Source organism: Schistocerca americana, chromosome 7 (assembly GCF_021461395.2).
Source record: "Schistocerca americana isolate TAMUIC-IGC-003095 chromosome 7, iqSchAmer2.1, whole genome shotgun sequence".
NCBI classification, from domain to species: Eukaryota; Metazoa; Arthropoda; class Insecta; order Orthoptera; family Acrididae; genus Schistocerca; species Schistocerca americana.
Window position 1 is genome coordinate 516,430,930 of NC_060125.1, and position 13,691 is coordinate 516,444,620.

At 38.7% G+C, this 13,691-nt stretch overlaps 1 protein-coding gene across 1 annotated transcript in view; it reads right to left on the reverse strand.

Moving 5' to 3' along the window:
* Positions 1 to 1,441: 1,441 nt before the first annotated feature.
* The window catches only part of LOC124623187 (ras GTPase-activating protein 1), a 148,524-nt gene continuing 136,274 nt past the window's right edge, over positions 1,442 to 13,691 (reverse strand). The window contains exon 18 of the mRNA XM_047148993.1: positions 1,442 to 3,046. Within this exon, the coding sequence (XP_047004949.1) occupies positions 2,969 to 3,046 (78 nt within the window). The 3' untranslated portion in view covers positions 1,442 to 2,968. The remainder of the gene's footprint in view (positions 3,047 to 13,691) is intronic.

Genomic DNA, 13,691 nt, shown 5'->3' on the forward strand with positions numbered 1-13,691 from the left:
TACAGCAAGTATACTTTTATGAAGTTAACTATTACAAATGCGATACCTAGTTCTAATGAAGGTGTCCTGCCTCCACAACAAGGCTAATTCTGGGTTCATAATGCTTATTGACTCAAATTTATAATACTTATGCTGTTACAAATAAAACAACAGATGAAGTTCTAATGCACTGCAATAAAAAGGCAATCTCATTTTTCACATCACAAAAATAAGTTTGTACTTTGAGACCACAAAATATTCTGGTCATGTGTGTTCCATGTACTTGTCACTGTTCCCAAAAGCAACTTGTTTACTCTCCTATATCACACAGAAAATCATTTAGTTACTAAATAAATCAACTGTGTAATATATATGACATCTATTATTCCCCATTGGAGTGAAACACTCCCATTTCCAGCCACAGTCAGCACAAAACCTGTGATTCTATGATTTGTATGAATGCCTTTATACACAGCTCTTCTGCATCAAAAGCAAAATACTAATTACTTTCAAAATGACAGCTTAGGCCTGTTACAGGAATTAAGTGGTGCTACCCAAAAGTTCTGGGACATTCACTACTAAAGAAAATTACTTACCCTAATTTTCAGCTTCCTCTGCTTAGGTACATTTACAGTGACTCACTTGATCTTCCACATATTCATGCACTCTGGAGCCCTGCTCTGTAGCTCCTTTGATGAGCTCTCTAGTGTGCTGCAACGCCTGTTGTGTTTCTATAACGTTTTTAAATGAGAAAAAGCTGTGCAGGGAAAAAGCAGAAATTGTGAGGGTGACCTTGCTATGGTGGAGCAGCCTTACTGGATGTTCATGGGCTATGTAGCTTTTAAGGATCTGATGATAGGAGACATAATGGGTAACAGAAGCTATGCATGCAACTTTTCATAGTATAAAGATTTACAACAAGCGTGGTCTCTATTTTAATCCCTTGAACTTTAGGTAGCATCTTATTCACCTTTATGGATCTGAGAAAAACATCCATTCACAGAATCAAAATGATTTTTGTAAATTACTGGGCTGATTCTTTTAAATAAATGGAACAATTCACTGATATTAGAATGTCACAAAAGAAATAACACGATCATAATCTGAATTTAAAGTGTGAGAAACATTATCTAATCCCATGTCCATGGAAGACAAATACATTACTTATGAAACTGTTTACGTAAAATGTCTACTAATGAAAATGCTTCTTCCAGTCTCTTCTTGTATAAGAAGTTTCTGAAGCATTTCCTTCTTAAAAAGTTCACATGCTTATGTTCCTATAGTAAATCTAAAATATGCAGCATTGCAAAGGCAAGAATTCGAACTTTCAGAGCATACTTAGCATGTGGGCTACCAATCCACATGTCTTTAATGTCTATGTATCACCAAGTCTATCAGTAAATACAATGCACACAGTTATAGTGCTGTAATTTCAGTTCAAACACTAAAATGGAGCAGTGAATTCACAATGACTTTTTTTTATTACAAAGAATGAAGTAACTGTTACATCTGTATTATGCTGTTGTCCACTGGAAGCAAAAGACAAGGTACCTAAAATATAAACAAAAAAAAATATTTATGTAGGTTCCAGGACTACACCTTCAGTGGACACAAAATATTTATGCTGATGGTAATATAATGGATTCAAAAGAGAGATGTCACAGCTTTACAGTATCACTTTGAGCAATAATACTAACAACTGATCTTTTCAATCAGATTCTGTCAAGAGGTGTTCTGTTATTTCATAACTGCTTTACATGCTCCATGACATAATGGAAGATGATTTATCACATATTCAAGATTTTTCAGAGTTTTCAACTGCAATTCACATTTGTCATTTAATATAATGGCAGCACTAAATTCAGAAACAACAATTTAAATGGTTTCAGTGACTGAGGGAAATGGCTTCCTACAAGTAAGAAATTTCTTATAAACCATTGCTGATATAAGTAATTGAGTCACTATTGTAATAATTAATGCCCTGTAACAATATATTCTTCCTGTCTTCTCCCATTCTTTCTTCACCCCCCCCCCCCCTTCCCCCACCTCCTACATACTGTTTTATGTTTGCTGCACAGTATACACGCATTACCACCTTCCCTTTCCCCTTCCTTCTTTCCACACACAAAACATCTCACTGCAATGATATTTTTACTTGTTTTTAAGTTCATCAGTGCCTAATATAACTAGCAAATTTTATTCAAAGGAAAAACTACTCAATCAGGCCTTCCTTAGAATGATACCCTCTTTTTTTATCAAAATAGTATGAAAATAATTGTATACCAGTTGTTCTTTATTATGTACAACTGGTATTTGATTCAATTAAAAAAACTACACAAGGAATTGCTTTATACAGATCACATTGATGTATTGTAAAATTTCATACATAAAAAAGACAGTTAACAAAGATGTAATCACTAGTTCACTGGAGATTATTTTTCTTCAAATGAGCTAAGCTATATAATTTCTCTGTACAAAATGCACAAGGTAAAATGCATCAAAATATTTACATTACTGTTACATTCAAAATAGTTTTCATTCGGTTCAGACAGTCACTACGAAACATATAAATATAAAAATTAATCTCACTGTAATAAAAAAGATTCATCACATACTTATGCGAACATATATCTACTTTAGTCGAAGGTGTTCAATCGAATCGCTTCATTCATCCGTGTGTGTATACAAACTAAATATCTAGGAATTAAGTAACAGTATAGTACTGTTGCCTTCCTGATGAGTACTCTTTGTGCTATATTGTTCATTTCAAATATATATTAGATAACAATATCTAACACGATCACATAACCTGAGTATATTCGTCCTGGCAATTGAGAAAAGCGATGCAAAAAGTTTCTTACTCTTCAGCCACAACTATTACATCTTCAACAGTCCATAGTCTTTCCTCAGCATGTCCTACTCAAATGCCAAAAGCAGAATGGCACATAGACTCACTATGGGAAACTGGATGTGCCTCCTGTTGAAACAACTACCTTATCATTTCCAGGTACTTCTGTTTGTGCTTACTCAGCATTTCTGTGACAGTGACTAGCTTCTTTAGGGTAACCTGGAAAGAAATTGAGTAGATAAATTGTTAAACTGTTCCACACATCGGTTTTTCTGTCAGTAGTTCAAAAATTGTCTGCACTCAAAGCAAAACATACGTAAAAATAAAGGGAGAAACAAGAAAAAAGAAATTGTGTCTAATTTCTTGTTATCCAGAACTTGCAATTATTCCAAGTACCAATAATATTCAAGGTGACGGCTCAGAGTGTTTGTGATATGGCCCAAACTTGCAATTTCTGTCAACATCCAAGGTGCCCTAGTTAAAGTTCCAGTTTCAAAATGCTGTAAAAAGGGAACCACTGCTCAGAATCACATAAATTTGAACAGTTGAACAGTGCATTATCAAATAAAAAATGAAAACTTTACAAAGAGATGGCGCTGTACGCATCAGATTATGCACACCAATACACGAGATGGCCAACATAAATGTCCCTAAGAAGGGTGGCACACTGCACGTAAAGCTCTTTTACAAAAATGGTGCTGTGCTCCAGTAGCCTTGCAGAAGTTACAGACACTCAAGAGTATGAAAAAAGGCATTAGTTCAATGTCTGATAAGGGCCAGTAGAAAATGATGATGACACGTGAAAAGACAGGTTCTTTTGAAGTTCAATATGGCAGGAGGAGGAAAGCAGTTGCTCTGACATCTGTCAAAGATGTAGCCACAGTGCAGGGGTCGAGCAGTGGTGTGCAAAGATGCAGTGCATGGGGAATTGCCTGAACACTGGACTTGCCTGCGAGTACAGCGCATAAAATCTTATGAAACATCCTGCATTGCTATCCATACAAAATCACCATGTACAGGAGTTGCTTCCTGCTGAGCTGCTAGCAAGAAGAACATTCATTTAGGGATTTCTTACTCGCATGGAAGTGGAAAAAGAATGGCCATGGAACATTCTGTGGACAGATAAAGCACATTTCCACCTCTGAGGACATGTCAATCTGCAGAATTACAGAAACGGACAACAGAAAATCTGCCCACACATCAGCCAGTACTTCATCCTGCAAAGGTGACTGTGTTGCTCATTGACAGCATCGTTTATTGAAGAGCTGTATTTTATCGAGGAAATGAGTCCTGCAAATCCTGTTACTTGTACCCTCAGTGGTAAATGCTCTGTGAGTCCTCTGTGTACCAATGTCACTCCAATTCTTCAACAGCATGCATGTATAGATAGTACCCTTTTATGCAAGATGGCACCCATCTGCACACTGCAGAGGCAATTCGGAAGTGACACAATTATCAGCCATCATTTACCTGCAGCAAGGCCGTCCAGATCATCTGATCTTAATCTGTGTGACTTCCAGCTGTGGGGTTTTCTGAAAGATGATGCGTTCAGTGCTCCAATTATGAACACAGCTAAATCGACAGCACACATTGTGCAACGTATTCTAAATATGACCCCTGAGATACTCTGACCTGTTTGAAACATGCTGTTTCTTGATTTCAACACATGGCAGAAAATGGTAGACAGCATATAAAACATATCTTGCACCAGCCTCACAACAGTTTTGTTTTTAAAGCGTTTTATGGTCCCAGGGCAATTAAAAACCAAATTAATTTTGCTTTTTAGGTGGTTTTTGGATCCAGGACAGCTAAAAAGCGATGTAATTTTGCTTCTTAGATCGTTTTTGAACCCAGGACAATTAAAAATCGATGTCTTGATTTTGTGTGTTTTTGGCTTCAGGACAATTAAAAACAATTTTTTCCCATGCAATGAGGAACAACTTCATCGAAGTGTTGGCTGTAGAACTTGTCAGTCGTGCTCACTGAACAGTATGCATGGTGTAATGTGCAACCCAAATCACGGTCATCATTCTGCAATTTATCTGTGATTTGTAGCCAACTCCACTTATATATATATATATATATATATCTAAAAACAAAGATGATGTGACTTACCAAATGAAAGTGCTGGCAGGTCGACAGACACACAAACAAACACAAACATACACACAAAATTCAAGCTTTCGCAACAAACTGTTGCCTCATCTTTCCTGATGAGGCAACAGTTTGTTGCGAAAGCTTGAATTTTGTGTGTATGTTTGTGTGTCTGTCGACCTGCCAGCACTTTCATTTGGTAAGTCACATCATCTTTGTTTTTAGATATATATTTCCTACGTGGAATGTTTCCCTCTATTATAACTATATATATATATAGTTTCATGATGTTCCCCCTGGCGTCAACAATATGCTGTTCAAATTTGATGTCATTCTAAACAGTGGTTCTCTTTCTACAGCATCTTGAAACTGAAACTTTAAGTATGGACACTCTGTATTGTTATAATTTACCGATTGTAGCCAACTGTGTCTAAATGTAACATTCTATGGCGCTAATAAATGCAAATCATGAACACTGTGCAACTAACTTTAGCTTTATGATTGAGCGAGTGGGTAAAGGTACGTTGTTTTCATTTTGAAGTATTGAGGGACTGCATATAAAGAGACTTCTACAGAACTTATTTAGTTTTAATCTACCTATCTCCTCCCCCCCCCCCCCCCCTCCTTTTCTCCTAACAGATCATTAAAAGTAACAGTGAAGAAATGGGTAATATACCAACCCCTGCCTGTCCAAGGCATCTGGCTGTAAATCATTACATTTTATATGAAAAACAGATTTTCTGGAATCAGTGCCATACTAAAGCAGTGGTTTGTGTTGTACTGAACAATGCTGACTAAAACAGGGGAAATAATGGAGCCAGAGAAATCTGGGGAAATTACACTGAGGTGATGAAAATCATAGAAGACCCTGTTGGACCTCCTTTTGCTGGCCATAGTGCAGCAACTCAAGATGGCATAGACTCAATGAACCGCTGGCAGTCATCTGCAGAAATAACAAGTCGTGCTGACTCTAAGACTGTCCATAATTGTGGCAGTGTTGATGGTGCAGGATTCTGTGCACAAACTGACCTCTCAATTACATTCCACAAATGTTTGATGGGACTCATGTCAGGCGATTCTGAGTGGCTGAATCATTCGTACGAACTGTTCAAAATGGTTCAAATGGCTCTGAGCACTATGGGACTCCACTGCTGTGGTCATCAGTCCCCTAGAACTTAGAACTACTTAAACCTAACTAACCTAAGGACATCACACACATCCATGCCCGAGGCAGGATTCGAACCTGCGACCGTAGCAGTCGCACGGTTCCGGACTGCGCGCCTAGAACCGCGAGACCACCGCGGCTGGCCGTACGAACTGTCCAGAATGTTCTTCAAACTAGTCATGAACAGTTGTGGCCCAGTGACATGGCATGTTGTCATCCATAAAAATTCCATCTTTGTTTGGGAACATGAAGTTCAAGAATGGCTGCAAATGATCTCCAGGCAATGATTGGTTCTGTTGGACCAGAGGACCCAGACCATACAGTTTAAACACAGCTCATGCAATTATGGGGCCGCTACCAGCATGCACAGATTCTTGTTCACAGCTTGAGTCCATGACTTTGAGGGGTCTGTACCACACTTGAACCCTACCATCAGCTCTGACCAACTGAAATCGGGACTCAACTGACCAGGCCACAGTTTCCCAGCCATCCAGGGTCCAATAGATATGGTCACAAGCCCAGGAGAGGTGCTGCTGGTGATTCCTTGCTGTTAGCAAAGGCACTTGCATCGGCCATCTGCTGCCATAGCACAATAACGCCAAATTCCGTGGCACCGTTCAAACACATACATTTGTGGTACGTCCCAAATTGATTTCTGTGGTTATTTCACACTGTGTTGCTTGTCTGTTAACAATAACAAAACTATGCAAACGCTGCTGCTCTCTGTCATTATGTGAAGACTGTCGGCCACTGCACTGTCTGTGGTGAGAAGTATTGTCTGAAAATTGGTATTCTCAACACACTCTTGACACTGTGGATCTCGGAACATAGAATTCCTTAATGATTTCCGAAATGGAATGTCGCATGTTTTTAGCTCCAACTACCATTCCACTTTCAAAGTCTATTAATTCTTGTCGTGTGGCCATAACAGGATGCACATGTGGACAAGGGGAAAAAATTCCCAGATTTCCCAGTTAATAATACACTTTTTCCCAGGTGAAAATATATTTTTTCCATGTTAAGTGACAGTATATTTTCCCTCAGAACTGTAAAACTTATCAATTCTTTGATTGGTTAAGGTTTTATACAGCAGTGTAGAACTTCTCGGCACTTTAGTAAACAAACACCGGGAGGAGGGGGGGGGGGGGGGTAGGGTCGTTCTTAAAATGTCTGATGTGCAGCAGCACGTACGCTGCATATCTTTTGTATTACATTGCCCTGGATATTTTCACGTTACAGAAGTTCCACCAAACACAGCAAGTTAGTTTCCGAAGCATCAAAATTTAGATTGTGATGTGCTTTTGTGAGCCAGTCGTAGCTTATGTAACATGATCTTGCAAGCTGATGGTATCAGCTATTCATAGCATAGGACATGGGATGTAGTCAGCCATAGCAACATTACTGTTAAGTAACATGAACATACAAATAGCAAAAGTTAATGGTTTAAATTAATATACATAGTATAGCTATAAGAAAAGTTAAGCTTTTACATATAATATTGGAGTTTTTTTGCATGTTTTCCACTTTGAGATACATCAGACAAATGTGCCAGCACAATTTTAAATAATGACATAAAAGTCTGGTCTTCTGGGCTCCAAAGTCTTCTAAGTGGCTGGCCCTCAAAGTGTTAAGCTTTAAATGAGAATCAAATATTCTGTGATTTAAGAAATTCAAAGCACGGGCGCACACATAACATAATTTATCTTGTGCAAAATGAAATTTATTAGTAAGTAACGCTTTTCAAACCACCATTTGCAAAATTTTCCTGCAACCTATTTAAGAATTCGTTTCAGCAGTTGTCAGAGAGCACAGGACTTCAGAGGATATTCCAAGAGCATCTGAATTTTGTAAATCATACTAAAATGCATAATTTGGCTTAAAGTAGACAGTCATATGCCCAGATTCACAAAGAAGTAAGCCCCAACCTGATATCAAGCCTTTCAGTGTGGTTTTTAGGGTGCAAATTTTCTTGCAGTACGAGTACCATATCTCATGTTTGGTTCTTTATTATGGCATAATGCCCTGCTTGCCAGAAGATAAAACATAAATCTGAAATTCAGCAAACAGTTGACACTAACCAATAGAATTTCAAATAAATTTACTGCCTCTATGGTAACGATTAATAAAAACCAAATTTCTTAAGCAAATTGACAAATAACTCCATTGTCCTGCAAGGCAATTAAAACCCGACTGCCAAAACCTGGAAATAATTTTTTTGAGTGAACACTGTAAACAAAGAGGAAACAGCAATATCACTAAATGTAAACACGGGTCAAGTGGACATTACCTCCTCCTCCCCCCCCCCCCCCCCCCCCCCCTCCTCCCCCTCCCAACTAAACTCGGACTGCTCTGCATATACACAAATCTGGCAGCTTGGGTGCACCAAAAAAATTTTCCCGGATAGCATCTGGCTGCTTGTTGCTACTGCTGATGCGGTTAACAGCAGCACTTCAAGTAGCCAGAAGTGGGAGAAGGTATTGCTAATATGTGACTCAACTGTGCATGTGCATCAGTCTGCTATCAACTGCTCAAATGAACCTAATCTGAACCGTTGTGACATCATGCTCATTGCAAGCAGTTTCCTGTTATGAAGTATTGCATAGCCTTCAGCGTAAGCCATTGACACACTTTACTGTTGGAAGACGCTTGTGTGTGCACTGTGTTTTGTTGTTGTAAATGGCACATTTCCTTTGCAACCCAAGTTTTATTTTGGGTTTTTCCCCTCGTTTATTTTTTATTGCTGCAATATTATTCTCCAGTAGTGGGCTGAAGTGAAATTCTTTGCTAGAGTATCAATTCTTACCAGTTAAAACAACAAAAATTTAACTGAAAACTAAAACAACGAAAAATTCCAGAATTCTTAGCAATTCCCGTGTTTTTCCTGGTTTCCTCACAGATGAAAAGATTATATAGTTTTTCCTGGATTTCTCAGGGTGTACACATACTGCATAATCACATCAGAAACATTTTCACATGAATTACCTGAGTACGAATGACAGCTCTGCCAATGCACTCCTATTTTATGCCTTTCGTAAACAATACTACCATTTCTGTATATGTGCACATCAGCTGGTATTATAAAAGTTGTTTACAAATTTTTAAATTCTAAAACTATGGACTGTTACTGGTTGTCAAATTACACCATTAAAACAAACAATACGCTCAGTCTCCACACTATTTGCTTTTATTTTTGATAAATGTGTAGAATTTGGAGTATTTATGGAATCATTCAAGTTATCAAAAGTTATCACAGTTTTTTTAAAAAAGCATCAAACAAGTTCACCAAAGATACAGGGCAGTCTCAATTGGGCCAATGTTTTCAAAGATATCTGAGCCACTGCTACACACAAATAAGCAGCTACTTTGAAAAATAGAGTCTCCTATGTAACAGTCCCTCCCCATGAACCATGGGCCTTGCCATTGGTGGGAGGCTTGCGTGCCTCAGCGAAACAGATAGTTGTACTGTAGGTGCAACCACAGTGGAGGGGTATCTGTTGAGAGGCAATACAAACTGTTAAGAGGCAATACAAACGTGTGGTTCCTTAAAAGGGGCAGCAGCCTTTTCAGTAGTCGCAGGGGCAATAATCTGGATAACTGACTGATCTGGCCTTGTAACACTAACCAAAACGGCCTTGCTGTGCTGGTACTACGAACATCTGAAAGCAAGGGGAAACTACAGGCATAATTTTTCCCGGGGACTTGCAGCATTACTGTATGGTTAAATGATGATGGCTTTCTTTTCGGTAAAATATTCCAGAGGTAAAACAGTCCCCCATTTGGATCTCCGGGTGGGGACTACTCAAGAGGACATCATTATCAGGAGAAAGAAAACTGGCGTTCTACGGATCAGAGCGTGGAATGTCAGATCCCTTAATCGGGCAGGTAGGTTAGAAAATTAAAAAAGGGAAATGGATAGGTTAAAGTAAGATATAGTGGGAATTTGTGAAGCTTGATGGCAGGAGGAACAAGACTTCTGGTCAGGTTAATACAGTGTTATAAATAAAAAATCAAATAGGGGTAATGCAGTAGTAGGTTTAATAATGAATAGGAAAATAGGAATGCGGGTAAACTACTCCAAACAGCATAGTGATTGCATTATTGTGGCCAAGATAGATAGAAAGCCCACGCCTACCACAGTAGTAGTACAAGTTTATATGCCAACTACCGTATTTACTCAAATCTAAGCCGCACTTTTTTTTCCGGTTTTTGTAATCCAAAAACCGCCTGCGGCTTAGAATCGAGTGCAAAGTAAGCGGAAGTTCTGAAAAATTTTGGTAGGTACCGTCACAACTAACTTCAGCCGCGAATATATGTAGCACTGCACAGGCATGCTTTGCAGGCACAAAGATAAATACTGGCGCCAAAACCTCTGCGTCAGTAAATAAATTTGAAAAAAAAGTGGAAAACGAGGTTTTTCTCCGCCCCGAGTTTCGCCCACTGCATTTTCGTACATTATCCAACGAAATAAATACAAATTCTGTACTGTTAATCTTCGAATGTAGCAGCATTTCAATGTACTACGAAAATTCGACTGGCAGGACTGTTTGGGATGTTTGTCAATATGGCCAATTCTTCGTTCTGAATTTTTTCCTACCTGTGAGAAGAGATGGTTGCTAATAGGAATTTTTATGAATTGTGACTCACATGCAGTATTCTCTTCACCATAAGAATAATACAAATATAAACATTTTGCCATGTATTCTTTCGTGTTTGCTGCTATCTCATTTAAATCCCGTCTGCCTAATAAACTACGGAACTGGTGTGAGACAACAGCACGCGGAAGAATATACGTGTCATGTCATGTTTATATTCGTATTATTCTTATGCCTAATAGTGATTCAGTCAGAAATGAAGCACGACAATTGACTAGATTTTTAAATCTAAGATGATTCTAATTTCAGTGCAGAATGTAATGTACAAAAGAGGCATCTGCAAAGATTTTCAAACGGAGAAAAATTTTAGCTAAACTCTCATTCAGAACATCTTCTAACATACGCAGTCTATTATTTGGTTCTTGTTGATCATTATCAAAGAAAGCAGCAGTATAATTAACAACAAATAGCAGTCTCTTGCCATTGTTTTGTTAATGAGATAATTCCTCTCTTTTTTTTTTAACTGTAAGCGGCGGTAGCACGCACAAAAGCAAGCCATGCCGCTAGCGGCGACAGGATCGTAAACACTCATTATCAGAATGCGACAAACAATGCATGACACAGTAAAGTAATGAAGTTTCAGCTTATAGTGACGTCGATAACAAAGAGAACGGCACTTATCAGATCAAAGAAAAATAAGCAATCGATTCAAACCTGACGAAGCAGGTGAAAAAGGAACGGCACGCGTATAAATACGGACGGAGCGCCTGACGCATAGCAATGGCTACCTGGTAAAGCTTAACTGCTAAGCTTACGACTCGAACCAAACTACTGTAGCTGTATCGTCATTCATTCGACCTAAACTGTGTCTCATATTACAATGGACCAACTTTGTTTCAATTTGGAGGCGCGGCCTAAAACTTTTCTCTCCCCTTGAATTTGAGTCTCAAATTTCAGGTGCGGCTTAGATTCGAGAAATGTTTTTTTCCTTGATTTCGAGTCTCATTTTTCAGGTGCAGCAGCTTAGATTCGAGTAAATACGGTACCTCTGCAGATGATAAAGAGATTGATGAAATGTATGATGAGATGAAAGAAATTATTCAGATACTGAAGGGAGACCAAAATTTAATAGTCATGGGTGACTGGAACTCGATAGTAGGAAAAGGAAGAGAAATAAACGTAGTAGGTGAGTATGGAATGGGACTAAGGAATGAAAGAGGAAGCTGCCTGGTAGAATTTTGCACAGAGCATAACTTACTCATAGCTAACACTTGGCTCAAGGATCATAAAAGAAGGTTGTGTACATGGAAGAAGCCTGGAGATACTAGAAGGCTGCAGAATGATTTTATTATAGTAAGACAGAGATTAAATTGTAAGACATTTCCAGGGGCAGATGTGGACTCTGACCACAATCTATTGGTTATGAACTGTAGATTAAAACTAAAGAAACTGCAAAAAGGTGGAAATTTAAGGAGATGGGACCTAGATAAATTGACTAAACCAGAGGTTGTACAGATTTTCAGGGAGAGCATAAGGGAACAACTGACAGGAATAGGGGAAAGAAATACAGTAGAAGAAGAATGTGTAGCTCTGAGGGTTGAAGTAGTGAAGGCAGCAGAGGATCAAGTCGGTAAAAAGACGAGGGCTAATAGAAATCCTTGGGTAACAGAAGTGGTATTGAAATTAATTGATGAAAGGGGAAAATATAAAAATGCTGTAAATGAAGCAGGCCATAAGGAATACAAATGTCTCAAAAATGAGATCAACAGGAAGTCCAAAATGGCTAAGCAGGGATGGCTAGAGGAAAAATGTAAGGATGTAGAGGCTTATCTCACTAGGGGTAAGATAGATACTGCCTACAGGAAAATTAAAGAGACCTTTGGAGAAAAGAGAACCACTTGCATGAATATCAAGAGTTCAGATGGAAACCCAGTTCTAAGCAAAGAAGGGAAAGCAGAAAGGTGGAAGGAGTATATAGAGGGTCTATACAAGGGGCGATGTTCTTGAGGACAATATTATGAAATGGAAGAGGATGTAGATGAAGATGAAATGGGAGATATGATACTGGGTGAAGAATTTGACAGAGCACTGAAAGACGTAAGTCGAAACAAGGCCCCGGGAGTAGACAACATTTCATTGGAACTACTGACAGCCTTGGGAGAGCCACGCCTAACAAAACTCTACCATCTAGTGAGCAAGATGTATGAGACATGCGAAATACCCTCAGACTTCAAGAAGAATATAATAATTCCAATGCCAAAGAAAGCCGGTGTAGACAGATGTGAAAATTACCGAACTATCAGTTTAATAACCCATGGCTGCAAAATACTAACGTGAATTCTTTACAGACGAATGGAAAAACTGGTAGAAGCCGACCTCGGGGAAGATCAGTTTGGATTTCGTAGAAATGTTGGAACATGTGAGGCAATACTGACCCTACGACTTATCTTAGAAGCTAGATTAAGGAAAGGCAAATCTACGTTTCTAGCATTTGTAGACTTAGAGAAAGCTTTTGACAATGTTGTCTGGAATACTCTCTTTCAAATTCTAAAGGTGGTAGGGGTAAAATACAGGGAGCGAAAGGCTACTTACAATTTGTACAGAAAACAGATAGCAGTTATCAGAGTCGAGGGGCATGAAAGGGAAGCAGTGGTTGGGAAGGGAGTGAGACAGGGTTGTAGCCTATTCCCAATGTTATTCAATCTGTATATTGAGCAAGCAGTAAAGGAAACAAACAAAAAATTCGGAGTAGGAATTAAAATCCATGGAGAAGAAATAAAAACTTGAGGTTCGCCGATGACATTGTAGTTCTGTCAGGGACAGCAAAGGATCAGGAAGAGCAGCTGCATGGAATGGACAGTTTCTTGAAAGGAAGATATAAGATGAACATCAACAAAAGCAAAACGAGGATAATGGGATGCAGTCGAATTAAATCAGGTGATGCTGTGGGAATTAGATTAGGAAATGAGATGCTTAAAGTAGTAAATTAGTTTTGCTATTTGGGGACCAAATT